The sequence below is a fragment of the Piliocolobus tephrosceles genome, chromosome 8 (assembly GCF_002776525.5).
Source record: "Piliocolobus tephrosceles isolate RC106 chromosome 8, ASM277652v3, whole genome shotgun sequence".
NCBI classification, from domain to species: domain Eukaryota; kingdom Metazoa; phylum Chordata; class Mammalia; order Primates; family Cercopithecidae; genus Piliocolobus; species Piliocolobus tephrosceles.
The window spans coordinates 95,191,136-95,214,106 of NC_045441.1; the positions used below are offsets into that span (position 1 = coordinate 95,191,136).

A 22,971-nucleotide genomic window follows, 5' to 3' on the forward strand; every position below is an offset into this window, starting at 1 on the left:
GCGTAAAACCCGGGAGGCAGAGCTTGCAGTGAGCTGAGATCGGTCACTGCACTCCAGCCTGGGAGACAGAGCAAGACTCTGCCTCAAAAAAAAAAAAAAAAAAAATGGACTGTCATTAGATAGCTTATTACATCATTAAAACTTTTGCCTTTTGAGATATTCAGAGAAGAGCAGGGATAATGTGACGTTCTGTACCTGTGCAGCTCTTACCACATGTAGATGATGCAAATCTTTCTCTTCTATAGACTATTATGTGGCTGTTTACTTACCTGGTCATTTCTTCCACCTACTTAATGTTCAGCATCCAGACCTGATCTGCCACAGTCTCTTTCTGACAGGTACGGCTATAGTTTTTCTCTTGTAGAAGTGGCCTATTTGAGTTTGTTTTGACTTTAATAGTCTATGTTTGGGTGAAAGGAGGTTGTTTTGTTTGCTGATCTACTTTTTTTTTTTTTTTTTTTGGCCAGGAAATAATGAAATGATTGATACGCTACCTCATTGCCCTTTACAGTCATTATCAGGGTCCCTGGTACTGGATTGTTGTTCTGGAAAGCTCTATAGAGCACTGCTCAGCCAGTCATCTTTATTACAGCTTCTGCAGAACACCCGCTTAGACTGTGAGAAGATGGCCGCGTTGCACTGTGCGCTCTACTGCGGTCAAGGCGCGCGGTTCCTGGAAGGCCAGGTGAGAAGATAGCTCATGTTTTAAAATGGGCAGATAGATGACACTGAACCCATTTATTTTGTGGTTGAAAATGGTCGCCGGGCACGGTGGCTCATGCCTGTAATCCCAGCACTTTGGGAGGCTGAGGTGGGCGGATCACCTGAGGTCAGGAGTTCGAGACCAGCCTCAACATGGAGAAACCCTGTCTCTACTAAAAATACAAAATTAGCCGGGCATGGTGGTGCATGCCTGTAATCCCAGGTACTTGGGAGGCTGAGGCAGGAGAATTGCTTGAACCTGGGAGGCGGAGGTTACAGTGAGCCGAGATTGTGCCATTACACTCCAGCCTGGACAACAAGAGTGAAACTCTGTCTCCCCGCCCCCCCCCCCCCAAAAAAAGAAATAAAATGGTCAGGAGTTATTTTTATTTAGTTACAATTAATTGAGGTGTATGGCCTTTCTGCTGACATCATCGTCTTTTGTGCTGCTTTTTTATGGATCCCTACCAGGTCTCAGACTCAGGGTGTTTCTGTTATTTTGGGTACTCCCTTTTCCATATTGGGAATAAATGTTTAGCTGTGTCAGTAACATTTCAATGAAGAGCTCCATAAATAATGCGCTTCTTAAATATCTACTTTTTTTCCTGGTCTGTATTTGATCTATAATTATCAAAAGGACTAAAATCTGTGGCAGCTATTTGTTACATTTATAATAAAAATAGCTTACATTTGTATTTCACATTAGAGTTTATTAAGTTTATTCACACACTTCCTGTGTTATTTTACAGCTATCCTGTGAAGTCAGAGAAATCTCCTTAGCAGGTGTAGTTAAGATCAATGAGTGGCTGGTTAACTACAAAAAAAAAAAAAAAAAAGAAATTAGACGTTTTAACCTAAAACATTAAAATATACATTATTCACCCATGTTTTGACTCAAGCCTTTCTTCGTGCATCGCTAATTGAAGTGCAACATCATTTTTCTTGCATAAAAGCACTAGTAATGAGTTACCTCTAACTTCCTGTTACTTTTAAAAAATTTTTATGTCTAAGGATACAGTAATTTAAAGACCCTTACAAAGCAATCTGTGTATACCAGGCATTTTTTACCCAATCTTTTTTAGTTGTTTCCCCTGAACCTGGTTTTCTAGTGTTTTAAAGACATGCCTTTGACTCTTTCCAAAACATTCAACTTTTACTGACCCAATGACACTTTCTGCATCCACATTTTACTTGTCTATAGTAATATTGTATTACCTGATTTTGAAAATAAGTACAATAGCATAAACAGGTTTTGAATAAAACAGCTTACTGGTAGGAGCAGAAGTGCAAGTGTGCACCATGGCTAGGCGTGTCTTATATTATCTGTCAGTGCTGAGATGGCAGACATTCCTCCAGCAGGTGAGGATGATTATGGAGATGAGAGAGTTGATGGTATAGCAGGAATTATCCCTCCTCGGGAGACAGTACAGTGATGCTCACAAAGGTTAACTGGTGTGTCCGTATTCACACTGAGGCCCAGCTGGAATTCACACCCAGCTCTGCTGCCTCCAAGCCTAGTGGTTTTGTTTTGCTTTTTTTCCTGGATCCCACAGCTCTTTCCACTGGTGCTTTGCTATAAAATGACCTATTCTTGCACAAACGTTAGGTTGAAGAACGTTATTTGGTTTCCAGCCAAGGAGATTTATTTAAAAGATGTATGAAAAGGATCTCACTTATAATATGCTGTTTTACCTACCCAGAATTGCATTATGTATCTTGAAGATAGTGTAGAAGTGAGTATATTCTTAGGCAATTCTAAAATAGGTATAGAATGCAAAAGCTTCATGTATATTTGTACTTCTTTGGTAGTGGAGGCAGAGAGCAGATTTAAATACCAACAGAGTTTTGTCTGACTTTTTAAAGATTATTCAATGGATTTCTGAGAATGTCTCTGCCTGCCATTCATTTGACCTCATTCAGGAATTTATAATTGGTAAGTGTTGCTGATATTGCACCTTAAGTTGAATACTTGACCTTTTTGCTTCAGGGAAAGCAGTAAGTTGATAATGAATGCCTCAACCTGTCCAAATGCTGCTTAGGAGCACATTAAAAAAAAAAAAAAAAAAACTATCGGAGTCAGCAGCTAATTAAATTTCATTCTCTTGTGGTTTTCTAATAATCTATGCCTGTACAGAGATTGATGAGATACAAGATAGGATCTTGATTCTATAACCTTATTAGTGATTTTTTTCCCAGTAAGATGTAACTTTCTTAGCCCCGTTTTGTGTTGGCTGGTTTCGTATGAAGTGACATAATGTCATTTGGGTAGATATAGTACTAAGTTATTGTTCTCATTGTAAAAAGTAGAACCTGAACATTTTAGTCAGTAGATAAAATCATAGTGGTTACCGTTTTGTGGATGAGGGATAAGACAATGAAAACTTTGTTGGTTTGCTTGTTTTGGTTGAATTACAATGCTGTCATCATCTTATTAAACCACATCTTTTTTCCCCCATTTAAAAAAAATCTACTCAGCTTCTTCATATTGGAGTGTATATTCAGAGACAAGTAACGTGGACAAACTATTGCCACATTCCTCAGTGCTCACTTGGAATACAGTAAGTTAACACTGTGTATGCTGTGTGCAAATAAAATCAATTCCCAGTTGTGGGTCAGTTGTTAGACACCCCTCTTATAGTCATCAGGGTCGTGATTTCACTACTGTTTTGACTGATAAAGAACTGAGTTTTTTTTTTTTTCTTTTTTTGGCAGAAAAGTAATAGCGAATCCCTGCTATTGGCCAAAAGTATTTGTATAAAAACAGTAAAACCGAAGGAGCAGATATACAGGGTATTTACTATTCTTCCTGTTACCAGGCAGAACTAAACCTGTATCATGGTATTTTTATTTTCTAAGTGACTAGAGTGGATTACGATATGTACCAGGTTTATGTAAGTGAGGAATGGGTGGATTGCTGCTATTATACTTGGTAGATAAGGACCTTCATGACCTCTTTTTCCTGCCCCATTAAAAAAATCTGTAATAACTCTAGAGCTTCAGGATCAGTAAAAGTCAGCAGTCTTAGGCACACTCACCCCAACTGACATTTTTTCCCTGTTGGTTCAGACTCCCTCCTTTTAAAGTAGGACGTGTTGAGCTAAAACACTGTTTATTTTCTCTTGAATATGGTACAGTAGACAGAGCTTTGCTGGCCCAGCAAGTGAAAACCATGTATAGGCTGTGCCTGAAAAAGTTCTGCCTCTTGTTTCTTATTTAGATATTAGAACTACATGCTTGCTTTTGAGGCAGAAGTTTATATCAAAAAGGTATTTAGAAAAATAAGTCGAATTTAACACAGTCATAGGAAAAGATGTACTAGGATAAATGGTGATACTTTATGTTTAGACCCTGTCTAAATATAGTCCTTAAAAAAGATGTATCAAGTGTGTTTGATTACTTTCCAAATTTTTGGTATGCACAGTGGCAGTGCTTTCCTAAAGGCCCTTTCTTTGTCTTTTACTGTCATAGTTATTAGATTTTTATGCCTCACCTTAGAATTTAAGGGAAAGGCCTGAGCTTGTTCCCTCTCTAGGTGCCCACTTTTTTCTTTCGGAACACATGTGAATAGACATGCAGACCCTGTGGTCATACGACAGGAAGTCTGCAGGTTACACCACCCTGAAGTCAGGAAATGCACATCTCCGCTCCCTCCCTTACCAACCCCCTGCTGTTATGTCCTGTGTTCAAAGTGTCCAGGAGGCAGTTGGGACCACTGGTTCCCACGGTTGTGTTAAAAGACTGAGCCACATGTTAACTGGATGTGGTGTGAGAATATCACCTTGAGGGTAACGCTTCCCTTTTGCACTTCTCAAGATTGTGCAGGGCGGAGCAGCTATTGTGGACACGCACAGGATGACATCAGTAAGTCCCACAAGAAGAGCGATATAAAGAAACCTGTGGTTATAACCTCTCCATACTGAACGAATCTTGGAGTTTGCCATGTTGCTTTAAACTTCTTGTGATTGGACTAGGTTACCTTAAAGATCTCTTCTAATCTTGAAAAATCTATGAGTCTATGCTTATCATTAGCTATGATGTAAATCATTTATTTTTCTCTAATCTGCAAATGTTCTTAATGCTACAACCTTAATAAAAAGTTGCCACAGGAGAAAACATGGACTTCACACTTTTGTAGGAGACAACTGACTTGGATTTTTTAAGATAATAGAAAATTTGATGCCCTTACACATAGATAATCCTGAATTATGTTTTGCAAACAACTATATCTCTTTTAAAATGCTATTTATAACCTAAAACCGTAATGAAATTTTAATGTTTTTTTTTGAGGTATCCTCTGTAGTGATAAATGAAGCTCACAATAGATTCTTATCATGGCTTTCAACCATCACAATGAAGAACTTAGTTGTTTGCATGTTCTGAAAATTTATTTCTCTGTCACTATGATACCCTTTTTTTACAGGAATATTCTGTATCAGTAAAATCTCGGTCATTTAAATTCTAGACAAATACCAATTTTTATTTCTACATTACATCTCCTAAAATATTTTCTTATATACTTACCTACTTTTTTTAAGGAAATGGAAGCTGATTTGACCAGATGAGAGGCTACTTACATAATTAACATACAGATACACTTTTCAAAGTAATAGTGAATAAAGGGCAATCTTGAAAGTTTATCATTTCATTAAATTTCTGTTTTAACGCTCACTAGTTAGCAGAATGCTATCATTTGCCCTTCTTGAAATGAATTGTTCACCTTTCAGATTTACCATGATGATAGCGCTGCAGAAACTTTTTTTTTTCTTTAGAGATGGAGTCTTGCTCTGTCATCCAGGCTGGAGTGCAATGGCACAATCTCAGCTCATTGCAACCTCCACCTCCCAGGCTCAAGCGATTCTCTTGCCTCAGCCTCCTGAGTTGCTGGAAATACAGGCACCCGCCACCATGCCTGGCTAAATTTTTTGTTTTTTAGTAGAGACGGGGTTTCACCACGTTGGCCAGGCTGGTCTCCAACTCCTGATCTAAAGTGATCTGCCAGCTTTGGCCTCCCAAAGTTCTGGGATTACAGGTGCGAGCCACTGCGCCTGGCTGCTGCAGAAACTTTTTTATGGGGAGCTCTTACCTCTGAAATTACAGAGGACAACGAGGTACAGAACAATTATCCAGCCAAGTCATGCAAGAATCCCGTTAGTCTTGGTTCCTTCTAGTGAGGTAGGGGCCAACTATAAGACATTTAAGTGAAAGAAGAGAGGAAGGAGTATTGATAATGAAACATTTCCCCTTTATCGTTACATTTGGTGCAAACATAATTTGCCTCATTTGTTCTTTAATAGAAATGTATAAAAATACCCTATTTGCTCTCTATTTCTTTGTAATTGTCTTTTCCTTTCCTTTAGAGACCCTGTCAACTATTACAATTGTGACTTTAAAGAATACGTCCCTTCTGGAGGCAAGAGATAGGCTAGGCTATGTTCACTGTTATTTATGTGCTCCAAGGTTTATTTAAAGTAGAGGTTAGAAACTGGAAGCTGCCCTTAGCTTCTTTCTGTGCAGAAAACACTCCCTGAAAGCTTGAGCTAGTGGTAGTTCATACAATGAGCAGCAGTGTGTGTGTTTTTTTCCCCACTATAGGAAATTCCTGGAATAACTCTTGTGACAGAAGACATTGCATTGCCTTTTATGAAGGTAGGTCCCTTACAGCAAGAAACAAAAGTACAGATACATGATTAAAGCTCTGCTGCCTGACTATTATGGTGGTTCCAAAAGGGATTGCAAATTGGCTGGGGCGGGGAGGGCAAGGCAATAGGGTGGGTTTTCTGGAGAATCCTTCCTACATGGGTGAGTGATCACTGAGTATGATAGTATGGCAATTCTCAGGAATGCTCTTTGAAGAAGGTAGTTTCCTGAAGATAGAAGAGAATTACGGTGCTCAACTTAAACCTTCCAAAACTAGCACTTGCCACTGTGCCTCAGGCCAGGCTGTACTAAGGGAGGTCTGGTAGATGATCTTTAGAGAGGCTGGTAGCTGCTTTTACTTTATTTGCACAACTATTACTCCCTCAAAATGAGCGCACGCGTGCGCGCGCGCACACACACACACACACACACAGAATTTCCAGTCTTAAAACCATTAAGTGATGTGGGCTAGGATTATCTAATTTCCTTCTGGTTCTAAAAACAGCTTTTTTGTTTCTCAAGAGTGATCTGTATTGGCCCACTATGTGGTCTCCATCAACCTCTGAACATTAAGCTTTAGCTGTTAGCGTCTTTCTGCAACCTGGTGGCTTCAGAATAGTTTCGGAGTACCACAGGAGAATGGGGTGGAGTGAGTAGAAAAGAATATGTATATCGTTAAAACTAGGGGGAGTGTTTTAGCACAGTTTCCTTGAAGCTCCTTTGTTGTTTTTGGCATTTGGCATTGCCTCCTGTTAATCATAGCTTGATGTAGACTGGGAAATCTCAACTTCTGGCAGCAGGGAGCTCCGGGTGCTGATGCCTTTTATTTCCATTTGATTCTTTTGTATCTGTGAAGGGCAAGCTAGGCCTAGGTAGCTGGGGGAAGGCTGTAGCATTTGAGGTCACAGTGATTCACTGCGGGCAGGAGAGGGCAGATCGGGGCCCAGGTTAGTGGTTCTAGGTTTTGGTCTTAAAAAGAATCCCTTAAAAATAGACTGATGATCTGTGTTTCCAGGCAAAAGCATGGGACTGCTGTGAAGTCCTACTAACATATGAAGATGAAGAGAAAAGAAAGGTTTTGTTAATAGTTTAAAAGGTGTTTTAAAAGATTCTACCCTTTCATTTTATTTATTGTTTATTGTTTCTGCCTTTTCCACTAGTCTTACCAAATCCATAATGTGTTTTTATTTTATTTTTAGAGATGGGGTCTCCTTTTGTTGCCCAGGCTGGAGTGCAGTGGCATGATCATAGCTCACTAAAATCTGTAATTCCTGGGCTCAAGCAATCCTCCCATCTCAGCCTCCTGAGTAGTTGGTACTACAGTCATAAGCCACCACACCCATCCAGTTTCTTATTTTTTTTTGTAGAGATGGGATCTTGCTATGTTGCCAGGCTGATCTCAATCTACTGGCCTCAGGTCATCCTCCTGCCTTAGCCTCTCAGAATGCTAGGATTATAGGTGTGAACCACCATGCCGGATCATAATTTCTTTAATGGACAACAAACCAGTGAAGAAAAATTTTGAAAGAAATATCATCCACAATTCTATAGTTCCTAATGTACCAGCTGTCTCTTCTCCCCCATTTCCTCTTGGCTTTTGTTATAGGTATGCATATTTTACACAGTAGTAATTGTAATCTAGAGATATTAGATAAATTTTAGAAATTATGTTACTGTAAACATTTTTTCATGTTGCTATGTAAACTTATTATAATTTCTAATGACTCCATAGGATTCCACTGGATGGCAGTGTCTTTTTATTATTTTAAATTAATAAGTGTGTGAGGAAAAACTCTGTCCAAACTGTGTTTTCCCTCTCTTCCACTGCAACAATAATCATCAACACAGAAAAACACTTCTGTTACCAAATGTGTGGGAATTCTTTCCTCACGCACCAAGCAGCAGACACCAGCTGGGTGCCCTCTAATTCAGTTCTGACGCTACCTACCCAGAGACAGTGTCAGATCCCACAGGTTGGGGGGCATAGTCCCCAAGACTACCCTCCACACCCTCAGATACCAGGTGTGAGTCCAGGCCTCTGGAACTTCTGACCAACTGTCTTCAAGTTGGGGTTCCCACGAAACCTCTTTAGGTTTGATTAATTAGCTGGGGTGGCTCACAGAACTCAGGGAAACATGTTTAGTGGCCTATTATAAAGGATATTGCAAAGGATATAGATGAAGAGACGCATAGAGTAAGGTATGGAGGAAGGGGCGTGGAGCTTCCATGCCCTCTTTGGACTCACCACCCTCCAGGAACCTCCACCTGTTCAGCTATGGGGAAACTTCCCCAACCTAGTCTTCTGGGATTTTTATGGAAGCATTCCTTTCCTCCAGGGTATGAGGTGGGACACTCTTAGGGGAGGGTCTTGAGATCCACAATCAGAAAGGTAGGGGGGTGGGGCAGGGGGTGGTGGTGGGGAGTGGTGGTGGGGGGAGAGTCCTGCCTTAGGGCAGGTGAAAGGAAAGCAGGAGAGAGAGAGTTTCCTGAGACTAGTCCTGGTCCCGAAACCTAAAACACCCAATATTATAACAGCAGGCTATAACAAAGGCTATGGGCATTATGAACCAGGGGTGGGTGGATGAAAATTAATACATACAAAACACCACAATAAGTATGTCATATTTTATTTTGAGGTAGGGTCTCACTCTGTTACCCAGGCTGGAGTGCAGTGACAGAGTCATAGCTCACTGCAACCTTGAACTCCTGGGCTCAAGCAGTCTTCCTGCTTCAGCCTCCTGAGTAGCTAGAACTACATGTGCGTGTCATCATGTCTGGTTAATTAAAACTTTTTTTTTTTTTTTGTAGAGACAGGGTCTTACTATGTTGCCCAAGCTAGTTTCGAACTCCTAGGCTAAAGCCATCCTCCTAACTTGGCCTCCTAAAGTGTTGATATTACAGGTATGAGCCACCATGCCCTGCTGGGTTGCAGTGCCTTAACTCAGTTGTTCTTCTGTTTTGTTCTACTCAGCCTCCTGAGTAGCTGAGATTACAGGTGTGCACCACTATGCCCAGAGAATTTTTGTATTTTTAGTAGAGGTGGGGTTTCACCATGTTGGTCAGGCTGGTCTTGAACTCCTGACCTCAAGTGATCTGCCCACCTTGGCCTCCCAAAGTGAATATTTTTATACATATAGTTTTTCTTTTGATCTATTCCCCTAAGGTTAAGAGCCCAGAAGTAATATTGGGTGAAAGGCTATGACGATTTTTATAGCATTTGATTCTTATGATAAATTGATATTCAATGAAAGGGATGTCACACGCGTCCATGTGAAGAGACCACAAACGGGCTTTGTGTGAGCAATAAAGCTTTTTAATCACCTGGGTGCAGGTGGGCTGAGTCTGAAAAGAGAGTCAGCGAAGGGAGATAGGGGTGGGGCCGTTTTATAGGATTTGGGTGGGTAGTGGAAAATTACAGTCAAAGGGGGTTGTTCTCTTTCGGGCAAGGGTCAAAAGGTGCTCAGCTGGGGAGCTACTGAGCCAGAAGAAGGAATTTCACAAGGTTAATCACTCAGTTAAGGTGGGGAAGAAACATATCACAAGGGTGGAATGTCATCAGTTAAGGCAGGAACCAGCCATTTTCACTTCTTTTGTGATTCTTCACTTGCTTCAGGCCATCTGGATGTGTATGTGCAGGTCACAGGGGATATGATGGCTTAGCTTGGGTTCAGAGGCCTGATATTCCTTTCTTATATCAATAAGAAAAATAACATAAAATAGTATTGAAGTGTTGGGGCAGTGAAAATTTTTGGGGGGTGGTATGGAGAGATAATGGGCAATATTTCTCAGGGCTGCTTCGAGCGGGATTAGGGGCGGCGTGGGAACCTAGAGTGGGAGAGATTAAGCTGAAGGAAGATTTTGTGGTAAGGGGTGATATTGTGGGGTTGTTAGAAGGAGCATTTGTTGTATAGAATGATTGGTGATGGCCCGGATATGGTTTTGGATGAATTGAGACACTAAACACAAGGTCCGAATAAGAGAATGAGAAAAACAGATACTAAAGGACTAAATTGGGAGGATGTCCAATTAGAGAGGACCCAAGGGGGTTCAGCGTAATTACTTGCTGAAACAGAGTTTAGGCTCTATCCTTGAGTTTTTTTATGTTGTCATATACCAGGCCAGATTGATTTAGGTAAAAACAACACTTTTCATTTAAAAATATAGAGTCCTTTTTTTTTTTTTTTTTTGCAGTGAGTAAATTGAGGCCTCAGAGATTTTGGAGGAAAGAGAAATGCAAAGCCAGCAATTATTTGTTAAAGAAGGATTAGAAATGGCTAGGAGAGAGTGAGTGAGATTGGTAGTGTGGTGCACATAGCTGGGGGGAGGAAGAGGATGGCATAAGAACAGGAACAAGAATAAGAATGAATATAAAGGTAAAGAATAGGACTTCATCAGAGTGAAAGTACTGGAGTGTACCCTGTCAGCAAAGATCATCTGTCCACTCTAAAAGGGAGTTAAGAGTGGTGGTTTGGGGATAGCATGAGGAGATACTAGCTGTGATGGCTTGGAGAAACAGTGTATACCGGCAGTGTAAACAAGAGCAGGACATTTATGAGTAGTAGAGAACAGTGAATAGGAGTATGACTAGACAGAACATAGTAGGGATGACAAGTTTTTGGGGTGCAGTCCAAGTTGGGCTGGTGTCTGGAATGAGACTGGGCCCTAATAAAACAGAGCATCCATACAGGAGCTCAAATGGGCTATACCCCATAGCATCCCGAGGACAAGCCTGAATTCTGAGAAGGGCAAGTGGTAAAAGTATTGTTCAGTCCTTTTTAAGTTGGTGGCTGAACTTGGTAAGGTGTGTTTTTATAAGACCACTGGTCCATTTTACCTTTCCTGAAGATTGAGAATGGTAAGGGGTCTGAAGGTTCCACTGAATACCAGGAGCCTGAGAAACTGCTTGGGTGATTTGACTAGTAAAGGCCTGTCCATTATTGGACTGTATAGAGGTGGGAAGGCCAAACTGAGGAATTATGTCTGACAGAAGGGAAGAAATGACTGTGGTGGCCTTCTTAGACCCTGTGGGAAAGGCCTCTACCCATCCAGTGAATGTGTCTACCCAGACCAAGAGGTATTTAAGTTTCCTGACTTGGGGCATGTGAGTAAAATTGATTTGCCAGTCCTGGGCAGGGGCAAATCCCCGAGTTTGATGTGTAGGGAAGGGAGGGGCCCTGAACAATCCCTGAGGAGTAGTAGAATAGCAGATGGAACACTGAGAAGTGATTTCCTTGAGGAAGATTTCCATGATGGAAAGGAAATGAGAGGTTCTAAGAGATGGGCTAGTGGCTTGTAACCTACATGGAAGAGGTTATGAAATGATGACAGAATAGAATGGGCCTGTGAGGCCGGAAGGAGATATTTTCCTTGGTCTAAGAACCATTTGCCTTGTGTGGGAAGAGATTGATAGGTGGAAGTTTCAGTGGGGAAGTAGGTGGAAGTGACCAATGAGAAGGAGAAAAACTGGCAGTGAGGGACAGAAGTTGGAACACTAGCTGCTGCTTTAGCTACCTTATCAGCATAAGCGTTGCCTTGAGCGATGGGATCTGACACATTTTGATGGCCTTTGCAGGGAATGACTCCAACTTCCTTTGGAAGTAAAGTGGCGTTGAGAAGAGTTTTTATTAGAGAGATATTAATGATGGAGGACCCTTGTGTAGTGAGGAAACCTCTTTTTGCCCATATAACAGCATGGTGGTGCAGGAAAAGGAAGGCATATTTAGAGTCAGTATAAATATTGACACATAATCCTTTTGCAAGAGTGAGGGCTGGAGTTAAGGCAATGAGTTTGGCTTGCTGAGAGGTAGTGGAAGGGGGCAGAAAGTATATGCGTCAGGTGTGAGGAAGAAAATAAATTTTGGAAGTTATGAGAACTGTAGAGAGTGAGTTGAGCGTAGTTTGTGATTTTGAGGGCCTCTAAAAGTATTAAAGCAGCAGCAGCTGCCGCATGCAGACATAAAGGCTAGGCTAAAATAGTAAGATCAAGTCGTTTGGACAGAAAGGTTACACGGTGCTGTCCTGGCTCTTGTGTAAGAACTCCTACCACACAGCCTTGCACTTCAGCTGTGTGTAATGAAAAGGGAGTGATGAGTTAGGGAGAGCAAGTGTGGGAGTTGTTTTTTAAGGAATGGGAAGGGAAGTGGGGAAAGGATTTAGGATCTATGAGGTCAACTAGGTTTATTTAGAATAGAATAATGGGTTGTGGAGAGAGGTATTGAGGATAGGAGAGTATATGGGTTTGGCACCATGGGGCGGATAGGCAAAACAATTTGGTTGATAGGTGCAGATCCTGAACTAACCTATAAGGCTTGTCTGTTTTGGAACAGGCAAAATGGGGGAATTGTAAGGAGAGTTTATAGGCTTTAAAAGGCCATGCTGTAACAGGCGAATGATAACAGGCTTTAATCCTTTTAAAGTGTGCTGTGGAATGGGATATTGGCATTGAGCGGGGTAAGGGTGATTAGGTTTTAATAGAATGGTAAGGGGTGCATGATCCGTCACCAAGGAGGGAGTAGAGGTGTCCTATACTTGTGGATTAAGGTGGGGAGATATAAGGAGAGAATGTGAAGGAGGCTTTGAACTGGGGAAAAGGCGGCAATGAGGTGTGACTGTAGCCTAGGAATAGTCAGGGAAGCAGATAATTTAGTTAAAATGTCTTGACCTAATCAGGGAACTGGGCAGGTGGGGATAACTAAAAAGGAGTGCATACAAGAATATTTTCCAAGTTGGCACCAGAGTGGGGGAGTTTTAAGGGGTTTTGAAGCCTGGCCGTCAATACCCACAACAGTTATGGAGGCAAGGGAAATATGCCCTTGAAAAGAAAGTAATGTGGAGTGGGTAGCCTCTGTATTGATTAAGAAGGGGACAGGTTTACCTTACACTGTAAGAGTTACCGAAAGCTTCTGTGATGGTCCAGGAAGTTTCTGAGGTGATCGGGCAGCATCAGTCTTCAGCTGCTAAGCTGAGAAGATCTGGGAAGGAGTCAGCCTTGGGCCAGAGTTCCAGGGACTCTGGGAGTGGCTGCCAGGCGAGTTGGACAGTCTGATTTCCAGTGGAGTCCTGCACAGATGGGACATCTGCACAGATGGGACACGGCTTAGGAGGAATCCTGGGCTGTGGGCATTCCTTGGCCCAGTGGCCAGATTTCCGGCACTGAAGTAAGATCCTGGGGGAGAAGGTCCTGAAGTAATGCTTGACTGCTTCAGCTTAGGCATTTTGAAGTTCTTGTGTGCTGGAGATGTGGCTGGGGTTTCTCTCACAGTGGAGGCAAGGAATTGCAACTCAGAAATATGTTGCTACTTGGCTGCCTCTACTCTATTATTGTACACCTTGAAAGTGAGGTTAATTAAGTCTTGTTGTGGGGTTTGAGGGCCAGAATCTAATTTTTGGAGCTTTATGTAATGTCAGGAATGGATTGGGTAATAAAATGCATATTGAAAATAAGGCAGCCTTCTGGCCCTTCTGGGTCTAGGGCAGGAAAGCGTCTAAGGGTTGTTGCCCAATGGGCCATGAACTGGGTTGAGTTTTTATATTTGATGAAAAAGAGTCTAAATGCTAACTGATTTGGGAGAGGTTGGATAAATAAAAAGGAGCATTAACCTTGACTATACCTTTAGCTCCAGCCACCTCTTTAAGAGGAAATTGTTGGGCAGGTAGGGGAGGGCTAGTCGTGGAACGAAACTGTAAGCCAGACCAGGTGTGAGGAGGGGGGGTGATAAAAGGATTACAGGGTGGGGAAGCGGAGGCTGAAGTAGAATTGGGACCTGGCTCAGCCTCGTGAGGAGCAGCCTGGGGAGGAGGGGAGAGGTCAGATGGGTCTGTAGAAAAGGAGGATTCAGAGGACTCAGAGCTTGGGGTGGAGACTGAAGGAACAGACAGGAGAGAAAGAAGACAGATTTGGAATGAGTCACATGGGAGCAGAGACTAGGGAGGGACCAATGTGTAAAAGAATGCCTGGACGTCAGGTACCTCAGACCCATTTGCCCATTTTTCGACAAAAATCATCTAGATCTTGTAAAATGGAGAATTCGAAAGTGCTGTTTTCTGGCTATTTAGAACCATTATTGAGTTTGTATTGGGGCCAAACAGTGTTGCAGAAGAAAATAAGGTGCTTAGGTTTTAGGTCAGGTGAGAGTTGAAGAGGTTTTAAGTCTTTGAGAACACAGGCTGAGGGAGAAGAAGGGGGAATGGAGGGTGGAAGGTTGCCTATAGTGAAGGAGGCAAGCACAGATAAAAGAGAGGTAGAGACACAGAAGTGGGGTGTAGTGAGCAGCCCTGGGCTGCAATGTGGGTGAGCAGCCAAAGCAGATGTCCCTGTAATTGACTTGCCACCAAGGGAATGTGGGTGAATGACCCCAGGACCACAGGCACACGCCACCAAGCCTGGGTGAATGTGGGCAGGTGTCCCCATGGTGATCAGACACCAATGGAGTGTGAGTGAATAATTAGGCAGGCCTCCCCGCAGTGATTAAAACACCAAGGGAAGACTGTCTTCCAGAGTCTGTGACTGACACCGGAGTTTTGGGTCCACAGATAATATGTGTCTCCTTTGTCTCTACTACAGAGGAAAAAGAACTAGAATTGGAAGGACAGGGAGATTGAAGGGTAGCAAGAGGCTGGAGAAGAGAGTGAAAAGACCGCCCACCCGATTTGAAAGTGGTGAGATGTTCCTTGGGCTGGTTGGTCTGAGGACCTGAGGTCATCTCCTCACGGAAGTGAGGGCGAGGACAGGGGACCAGTCTCCCAAAGGAGTCCTCCTGTTCCAGGTCTTTGGCACCAAATGTCACGTGCGTCTGTGTGGAGACCACCAAACAGGCTTTGTGTGAGCAATAAAGCTTTTTAATCACCTGAGTGAAGGCGGGCTGAGTCCGAAGAGAGTCTGCGAAGGGAGATAGGGGTGGGGCCATTTTGTAGGATTTGGGTGGGTAGTGGAAAATTACAGTCAAAGGGGGTTCTCTTTCAGGCAGGGGCAGGGGTCACAAGGTGGTCAGTGGGGGAGCTTCTGAGCCAGGAGAGGGAATTTCACAAGGTTAATTGCTCAGTTAAGGTGGGGTAGGAACAAATCACAATGGTAGAATGTCATCAGTTCAGGCAGGAACTGGCCATTTTCACTTCTTTTGTGATTCTTCACTTCCTTTAGGCCATCTGGATGTATACTGTAGGTCACAGGGGATATGATGGCTTAGCTTGGGCTCAGAGGCCTGACAAGGGCTAATTTACATTAACAAGGGATTTATGAGTTTACCAGTTTTACTACAACCTTATCAACGTTGTGTATTTTCATTTAAAAAGTTAAGTATAAAAGTGGTGGAAAGGTCCTATCAAGTTTTACCTATTAGGTTTTCTAAGAATATGGTTTAGCTTTGCTTAGAAACAAAGTTACTTCTTTTTTGCACTGGCTTGTTTGTTTTCCATGTGTGGGTGTGTGTAAAATGGGGTATTTTATGTCCTTCATGTGTTTCTGTCCTCCTTTTACATTCCTTCTTTCTCCTCACGTTTTTCTCCTCTACCCAGAGCTGTCATATTTGGCTCTGCAGACAGTTGTTTCCCATTCACCATTTCCACACATGCTTGGGAGATCTTTTGGCTCCACCTGTACTCATGTGCTAGTAGTTATTAATACCAAGGATATGAGGCACTGTAGATCTCTCTATGACCCTCTGCACATAGCCGTGATCCATCAAGGAAGGCAGAGGTATATTGCTGAGACTAGCCTTGGACTCAGGAGAAGATAGTACTGGGTTTGGTTTGACCAACTCCACACACCCCAAATGCTCAGCATGCGAGACTCTAATCAGGAGATTCTCATTCCCAAGACACCTGGTCCTGCTATTTCTCATTTCTTTCCTCATGTCTGCTTGCATAATACCACTCACTCACTCCAAGCTGCTACCTTCACCTTTAACCTACTTCTTCTATCCCAAGTCCCAACTTAATTATATAGGGATGAAGCTGGTTGCACGAGCATGTCCCACCCTCAGCTCCTCTCTCCCTAGTCCCAGTTATGTGACTGTTCTTGCCATACTTACCCAATAGGAGGTGGCTCTGGACACTCATGACCTGAATCACAAATTACCTAAGAGTGTGTGCTTGCTTCCACATTCTTTCTTTGAGTCCCAAGGGACCCATCCTATTTACTCTGACCACACTTACTTCTTTTTGCCTTAGTAGATGAGTGCCCTGATAAGGAGTCAAGGGAGGAAAGGGGTAGGGGTATATGTGTGGGAACTAGATAGGTATGTTCCTCCTGTTGTCTCTGCATTCTGAAGCACTTCCTTTTAGTATAAAGTGGAACACTGTACAAATGTTTAATAAATTGTGATATTGCTATGGTCTGAATGTTTACATCTCTTCAGAATTCATATATGGAAGTCCTGACCCCCAAGGTGATGGTTTTAGGTGGTGGTGCCTTTGGGAGGTGATTAGTTCATGAGGGCAGAGCCCTGGTGATTGCAATTAGTACCCTCATAGAAGAGACCCTACAGAGCCAACTTGCCCTCCCGCCACATGAGGTTACAGTGAACACATGGCAGTCTAGGAAGTGGGCCCTTATCAGACACCACATCTGACCACACCCTGATTTTGGGCACTCCAGTCTGAAGAACTGTGAGAAATAAATTTGCTGATAAGCCATCTGGTTTATGGTATTTTGGTTTAGCTGCTGTAACAGACTAAGACCTATATGAACATCTTGGGCAGGATAAACCAGTTAAATCAGAAAATCTTCCTTACAGAGACAAAGGACTTCCTCATCTTATAAATAGTTCTCAAAGTCATTTTAAAAACACTAAACAGGAAATATATTGAAACAAGGTGCTTGCCTTAAAAGGAATGTCATTAACAGTGTCCTTCCTAAGAATGATTTTATCCCTTTGTAAACTATGGATTGCTCTAGGGAAACGGCAACTTTCATAAAAGGCTAAAAATTGCCTTTGATTTTATTTTTATTTTTTAAAAATTTTGATTGATTGATTGATTGATTGATTGATTGATTTAGGGTCTCCCTCTGTCACCCAGGCTGGAGTTCAGTGGTGCCATAGTGGCTTACTGCAGCCTTGACTTCCTGGGCGTAAGCAATCCTCCCACATCAGACTCCCAAGTAGTTGGGACCACAGGCACACGCCACCAAGCCTGGCTAATTTTTTTTTTTTTTTTTTTCTTTCCTGTGGAGACAGGGTCTTGGTATGTTGCTGGGGCTGATCTCAAATTCCTGGCCTCGAGGGATTATCCCACCTCAGCCTCACAAAGTGCTGGGATTACACACATGAGCCACCACACTTGGCCTGCCCTTCATTTTATGAGAAGAAAAACCATTAAAACTATTCAACCACAGGAAGCATGTATGGATTTTTAAAACTTTAAAATAAATATAAGTATAAAGATGAGCATGATACAAATGGAGAAGTGAGATATTTTTACCACAGTCTTTAAGTTGGACATCTGAAGTGTAATTAATCACTTGTTAGAGATTGTTGATTACCTGACTCAGAGACTAGGAAGGACAAAAAACTTACTGCTCATTTCTCCTTATGGCCACTCAGATGTGAGGGTGTTACTGCCAATGTCTATCAGTCGTCTGATGTCCCTGAGCAACTGGGAGAAGAGTAGTTTATACCTGGGCTGCTCTCCATTCAGAGACTTACCTGCTTTTTCACTGGTGTTAAACTGTTTTCGGCTGGGTGCGCTGGCTCACACCTGTAATCCCAGCACTTTGGGAGGCCAAGGTGAGTGGATCTCTTGAGACCAGGAGTTCGAGACCAGCCTGGCCAACATGGTGAAACCCTGTCTCTATAGAAAATACAAAAATTAGCAGAGTGTGGTGGTGCACACCTGTAACCCCCAGTATTTGGGAGGCTGAGGCAAGAGAATTCCTTGAACCTGGGAGGTGGAGGTTGCAGTGAGCCAAGATCACGCCACTGCACTCCAGCCTGGGTGACAGAGCAAGACTCCACCTCACAAACAAAACACGAAGTTTTAATTGGGCAGAGCATGAGTGTAATTAATTGCTTAGTGAAGCACAAAAGACACAAAAGCACAAAAGACTTGACCCCCACAATACAGATAACCATGATCACTTAAATAAAAAGATTTTTAGCGGTCTGAAGTATTGGTGTAATTACAATGTAATAGTTTACAATTTTTAAAAATTGTTGCTTTGACAAAGATGTAGCATCAATAGCAGTGTTAGTTGGTTATGTGGAAAATATTGATTTCCCAAAGTTCAGTTTGCACATATTTTTTGGAACAGTTAATTATAGTGAGGCCAGTGGATACCATAAACCTTAATTTTATGATGCAACAAAAAAATACTAATTAGAGGTAGATTAGCATAGATTAAAAAAAATAAGATGATACTGGCTGGGTACGGTGGCTCATGCCTATAATCCCATCATTTTGGGAGGCCTAGGTGGGTGGATCACCTGAGGTCAGCAGTTCGAGACCAGCTTGGCCAACACGGTGAAACCCCATCTCTACTAAAAATGCAAAAATTAGCTGGGCATGGTGGCGGGCGCCTGTAGTCCCAGCTACCCGGGAGGCTGAGGCAGGAGAATTGCTTGAACCTGGGAGGTGGAGGTTGCAGTGAGCCAAGATTGTGCCATTGCACTCCAGCCTGGGCGACAGAGGGAGACTGCGTCTCAAAAAACCAAAAAGAAGAGCTTGAGGCTAGCGATTTCATTCCTGTTGTTTCTGTACCAATGGGGGTGTCTTCAGGCTGCTTCCTAGATGATGAAATTGAGGAACAGACCCAGGATGGAGGATTCTTGTTTTTGTTCCTCTTCTACCAGCTACTACACTGTGCTGGTCTTATTCATAGTTTTGGTTGGGGACAAGAGTTTTTAATTCTCAAGACTGAGAGGAGGGAAAGAGCTTAGCATTGACTTTTTCATGGCATAAACTGATTGTGAGATGGAATAGTTTAGAGCCATATTTAGTGATTTCATTTTTAGAAAAAAATTCAACTCATTGAAAATAATAGAAACTACCCAGATGGGCAAGTAAGTGGAAATTTTTGCGAGATAAGGAGCAAGTCCATTTATATTCAGGAGACCGTGAAATTGCAGCATGTGTTTCCCTAAGTGGGCGGCCTTAGGAGTTCTGATCACTTGCCCTGTGAATGAGTGTTCCTGTTTAGAGCATCTTAGTTTAGTGCCTTCCTAGCTTTATGTATACACAAACATTTTCTATTTATTCTGTCAGTGCTTAGAGGTAGTGGGTCACTGTGTTTCTCTGGGCTGTAAGTAAAAGCTGATACTGAGATGGGATCCACTGAAGAGCCAAATTGGATGATGCTTTAGCTGTGCTAGTTGAGTCCTGGCACACAGAGGAAATGGTTCTCTTTGAGCTGGCCGCCTCCTCTGTAAGAAGATGCTGGTTAATCAGCAGAAGTAGGACCAAAGCCAGAGGGCCTTTTGGAAATGAAAGGCGGATTTTTTTTTTTTTTTTTTTTTTTTTTTTCTGGCAGTAATTTGCAGATGAACCAGTACCACAGAGTTTGTTTGTTTGTTTGTTTTTGGATTAATTGGCAATCCAAATAATAAATGGGAAACAATTCCTTAATGTAACCCACTGGTTCTTTTGTTTAGTGAATAGCTGTGATGGGCTGTGTTTGGCAATTATTTCAGGTCATCCTAAGAGAAAAAATTCCCCTTTATGTAGGAAAATGCTTCTAGGTCATTCCTTGAGGATCTGATTGCTTCTAACATTGTCTCTAATTCAGGGGTATTTTTCTTTGCTTTGCTTTTTTTAAAGACAGTCTCATTCTGTCATCCAGGCTGGAATACAGAGGCATGATCTTGGCTCACTGCAACCTCTGCCTCCCCAGGTTCAAGTGATCCTCCCATCTCAGCCTTCCAAGTAGCTGGGACTACAAGTACATGCCACCATGCCCAGCTAAGTTTTTGCGTTTTTAGTAGAGCCAGGTTTTCACCATGTTGCCCAGGTCTCGAACTCCTGAGCTCAAGTAATCCACCCATCTTGGCCTCCCAAAGTGCTGGAATTGCAGGTGTGAGCCACTGCACCCGGCATGGGTATGTTTCTTATACAGCATTTTTGTGTTTTATTTTTAAAGCTTTATTAGCTTTTTTCAAGTAGCTGGTAATGGGCTTCTTGGGCGGTTGTGGCTTTCATTTTGTGGTGCTGTTGTTCCTGATGAGTACAGTATTTGCTTTGTTGGATAAGTGCTAGCTGATTGACAGTGATTTCCTGTGCTCCCAGGTTCATCTTTTTTTTTTTTTTTTTTTTTAATTTTAAGTTCCAGGATACATGTGCAGGACATGCAGGTTTGTTACATAGGTAAACGTATGCCATGGTGGTTTGCTGCACCTCTCAACCCATCACCTAGGTATTAAGCCCAGCATGCATTAGCTATTTACTCTGATGCTTTCCTTCCCCCAACCCCCCAACAGGCCCCAGAGTGTGTTGTTCCCCTCCTTGTGTCCATGCGTTCTCATTGTTCAGCTCCCACTTATAAGTGAGAACAAGTGGCATTTGGTTTTCTCTCCCTGTGTTAGTTTGCTGAGGATAATGGCTTCCAGCTCCATCTGTGTCCCTGCAAAGGACATGATCTTGTTCCTTTTTGTGGCTGCATAGTATTCTATGGTGTATATGTATCACATTTTCTTTATCCAGTCTATCATTAATGGGCATTTGGATTGATTCCATTTCTTTGCTATTGTGAATAGTGCTGCAGTGAACATACATGTGCATGTAGCTTTATAATAGAAAGATTTGTATTCCTTTGGGTATATACCCAGCAACGGGATTGCTGGGTCAAATGGTATAATACTTCTGGTTCTAGGTCTTTGAGAAATCACCATACTGTCCTCCACAATGGTTGAACTAGTTTACATTCCCACCAACAGTGCAAAAGCATTTCTGTTTCTCCACAGCCTCACCAGCATCTGTTGTTTCTTGACCAGGCTCAGCCTAGAGCATAGTGGTGCGATGGTGTGTCTTGGCTCTTAGGATGGGATTGTGCAGATTCAACTCTCCCTTCCCCTTCTCTCCATTCTGGGTTACAGCATCTAAAATGTTATGTGGGAGATCCTTTTATTCTCTGGGATAATGAGCATGCTGGCGTCACCTTGGCATTTAAAATCCCTCAAAGATTTGGCCCTAACTACCTCTTCAACTATATCTCCTATTTTAAAACCACACAATCAGAAGTCTTTAGATAGCTGGTGATTTATATAGCCTTTAAGCCAGAGGTGTGTAGATTGAATTAAGTGTTTGAGGGTGGGGTGCCCAGGATTACTTGAACATGCTCACTGTTCTCAGTCGTGGCTGAACGTTAGGATCACTTGGGGGAACTTGTAAAACTCATAAGGCTCAGGCACACCCCAGGCCAAATAAATCAAATTGGGGATGAGACCCAGGTGGTTCCAATGGGCAGCTGAGGCTGGGAGTTGCCCATGCTGGAGGCTATTGTCTTCACTATAGAGAATGAAGTGCTGTTGGCTCTAATGCTCTGGCTCAGATCTGAGCCCTGAATCCATGTTATAGTCTCTGTCTTTGCTCACACCCTAAGAGTCCCACCTGGAACATCCTTTCCTTGTCCTTCACTGACTCAAGTCCATTTCCCTCCCCTGTTCTGTGTCTGTTTTCCAGGTTTCCAAATAGACTTTCCAACTTACAATGATCTCTGTGCATTTCTTTTTTTTGGAGACAGAGTCTCGCTCTGTCGCCAGGCTGGAGTGCAGTGGTGCCATCTTGGCTCACTGCAACCTCCGCCTCCCGGGTTCAAGTGATTCTCCTGCCTCAGCCTCCCAAGTAGCTGGGACTACAGGTGCATGCGAGAACGCCCAGCTAATTTTTGTATTTTTAGTACAGACGGGGTTTCATCATGTTGGCCAGGGTGGTCTTGATCTGTTGACCTTGTGATCTGCCTGCCTCTGCCTCCCAAAGTGCTGGGATTACAGGCATGACCCATCGCACCAGGCCGCATTTCTTAACTGAGAAAAATTATATCACTTCTGTAGTGGATACCAAATAGTGACATAGTTTTTTTTTCTGTATCATCTTAATATCTGTAAGATATTATAGATATTCTAATATCTATATTAGGTAATGACCTCCCTGAAAACGATGAAAGTTCATGTGAAAATATTTTTGGGATGTTTGGCTAACAGTATTTCTTACTTAAATGTAAGTTTTAATTTTTGTTTTATTTTAAATTCAGATCCTTTTCCTTCTAACTCTAGTCTATTTTAGGCCATGGATTTCTTTGAAAATCTGGTGCAAGCTATAGACTGTCTCCCCAGAAGAGTGCTCATACAAGCACATGCTCTGTTTTACATTCAGGCAGTGGGTGCTGGAGCCCCTCAAAAGCCTGTCCACGGACATGTGGCGAGCTCTGTTTGATCTGTTTCTTCTTAGCAGACAGATGGCTATGCTAATTAGCCTGATTTGATAATTCCACAATGTATGCATGTATTGAAACACCACATTGCAACCCATAAATGTATACAATTATTTGTTAATTTAAAATAAAACAAAACTACGAAAAATGTGCCTACCTCCCCAAAAGGTTATGAGGAAAGGGATTTTTTAAAATGGAGTAAGAAGGAAGGTAATTTGGGCAAGATCTTTTCTTAGGAGCTGCAGTGAGTGGGGACTTCTAACAACAGGATAGCA

The 22,971-nt window shown here is 42.4% G+C and overlaps 1 protein-coding gene across 4 annotated transcripts in view; it reads left to right on the forward strand.

Moving 5' to 3' along the window:
- Window positions 1-22,971, forward strand: part of GSAP (gamma-secretase activating protein) — a 107,313-nt gene that overhangs the window by 63,479 nt on the left and 20,863 nt on the right. For all 4 annotated transcript variants that reach the window (XM_023192525.3, XM_023192526.3, XM_023192527.3 and 1 more), the window contains 5 exons: window positions 246-338; window positions 468-685; window positions 2,566-2,635; window positions 3,178-3,260; window positions 6,295-6,348. In XM_023192525.3, the coding sequence (XP_023048293.2) occupies window positions 246-338; window positions 468-685; window positions 2,566-2,635; window positions 3,178-3,260; window positions 6,295-6,348 (518 nt within the window). The remainder of the gene's footprint in view (window positions 1-245; window positions 339-467; window positions 686-2,565; window positions 2,636-3,177; window positions 3,261-6,294; window positions 6,349-22,971) is intronic.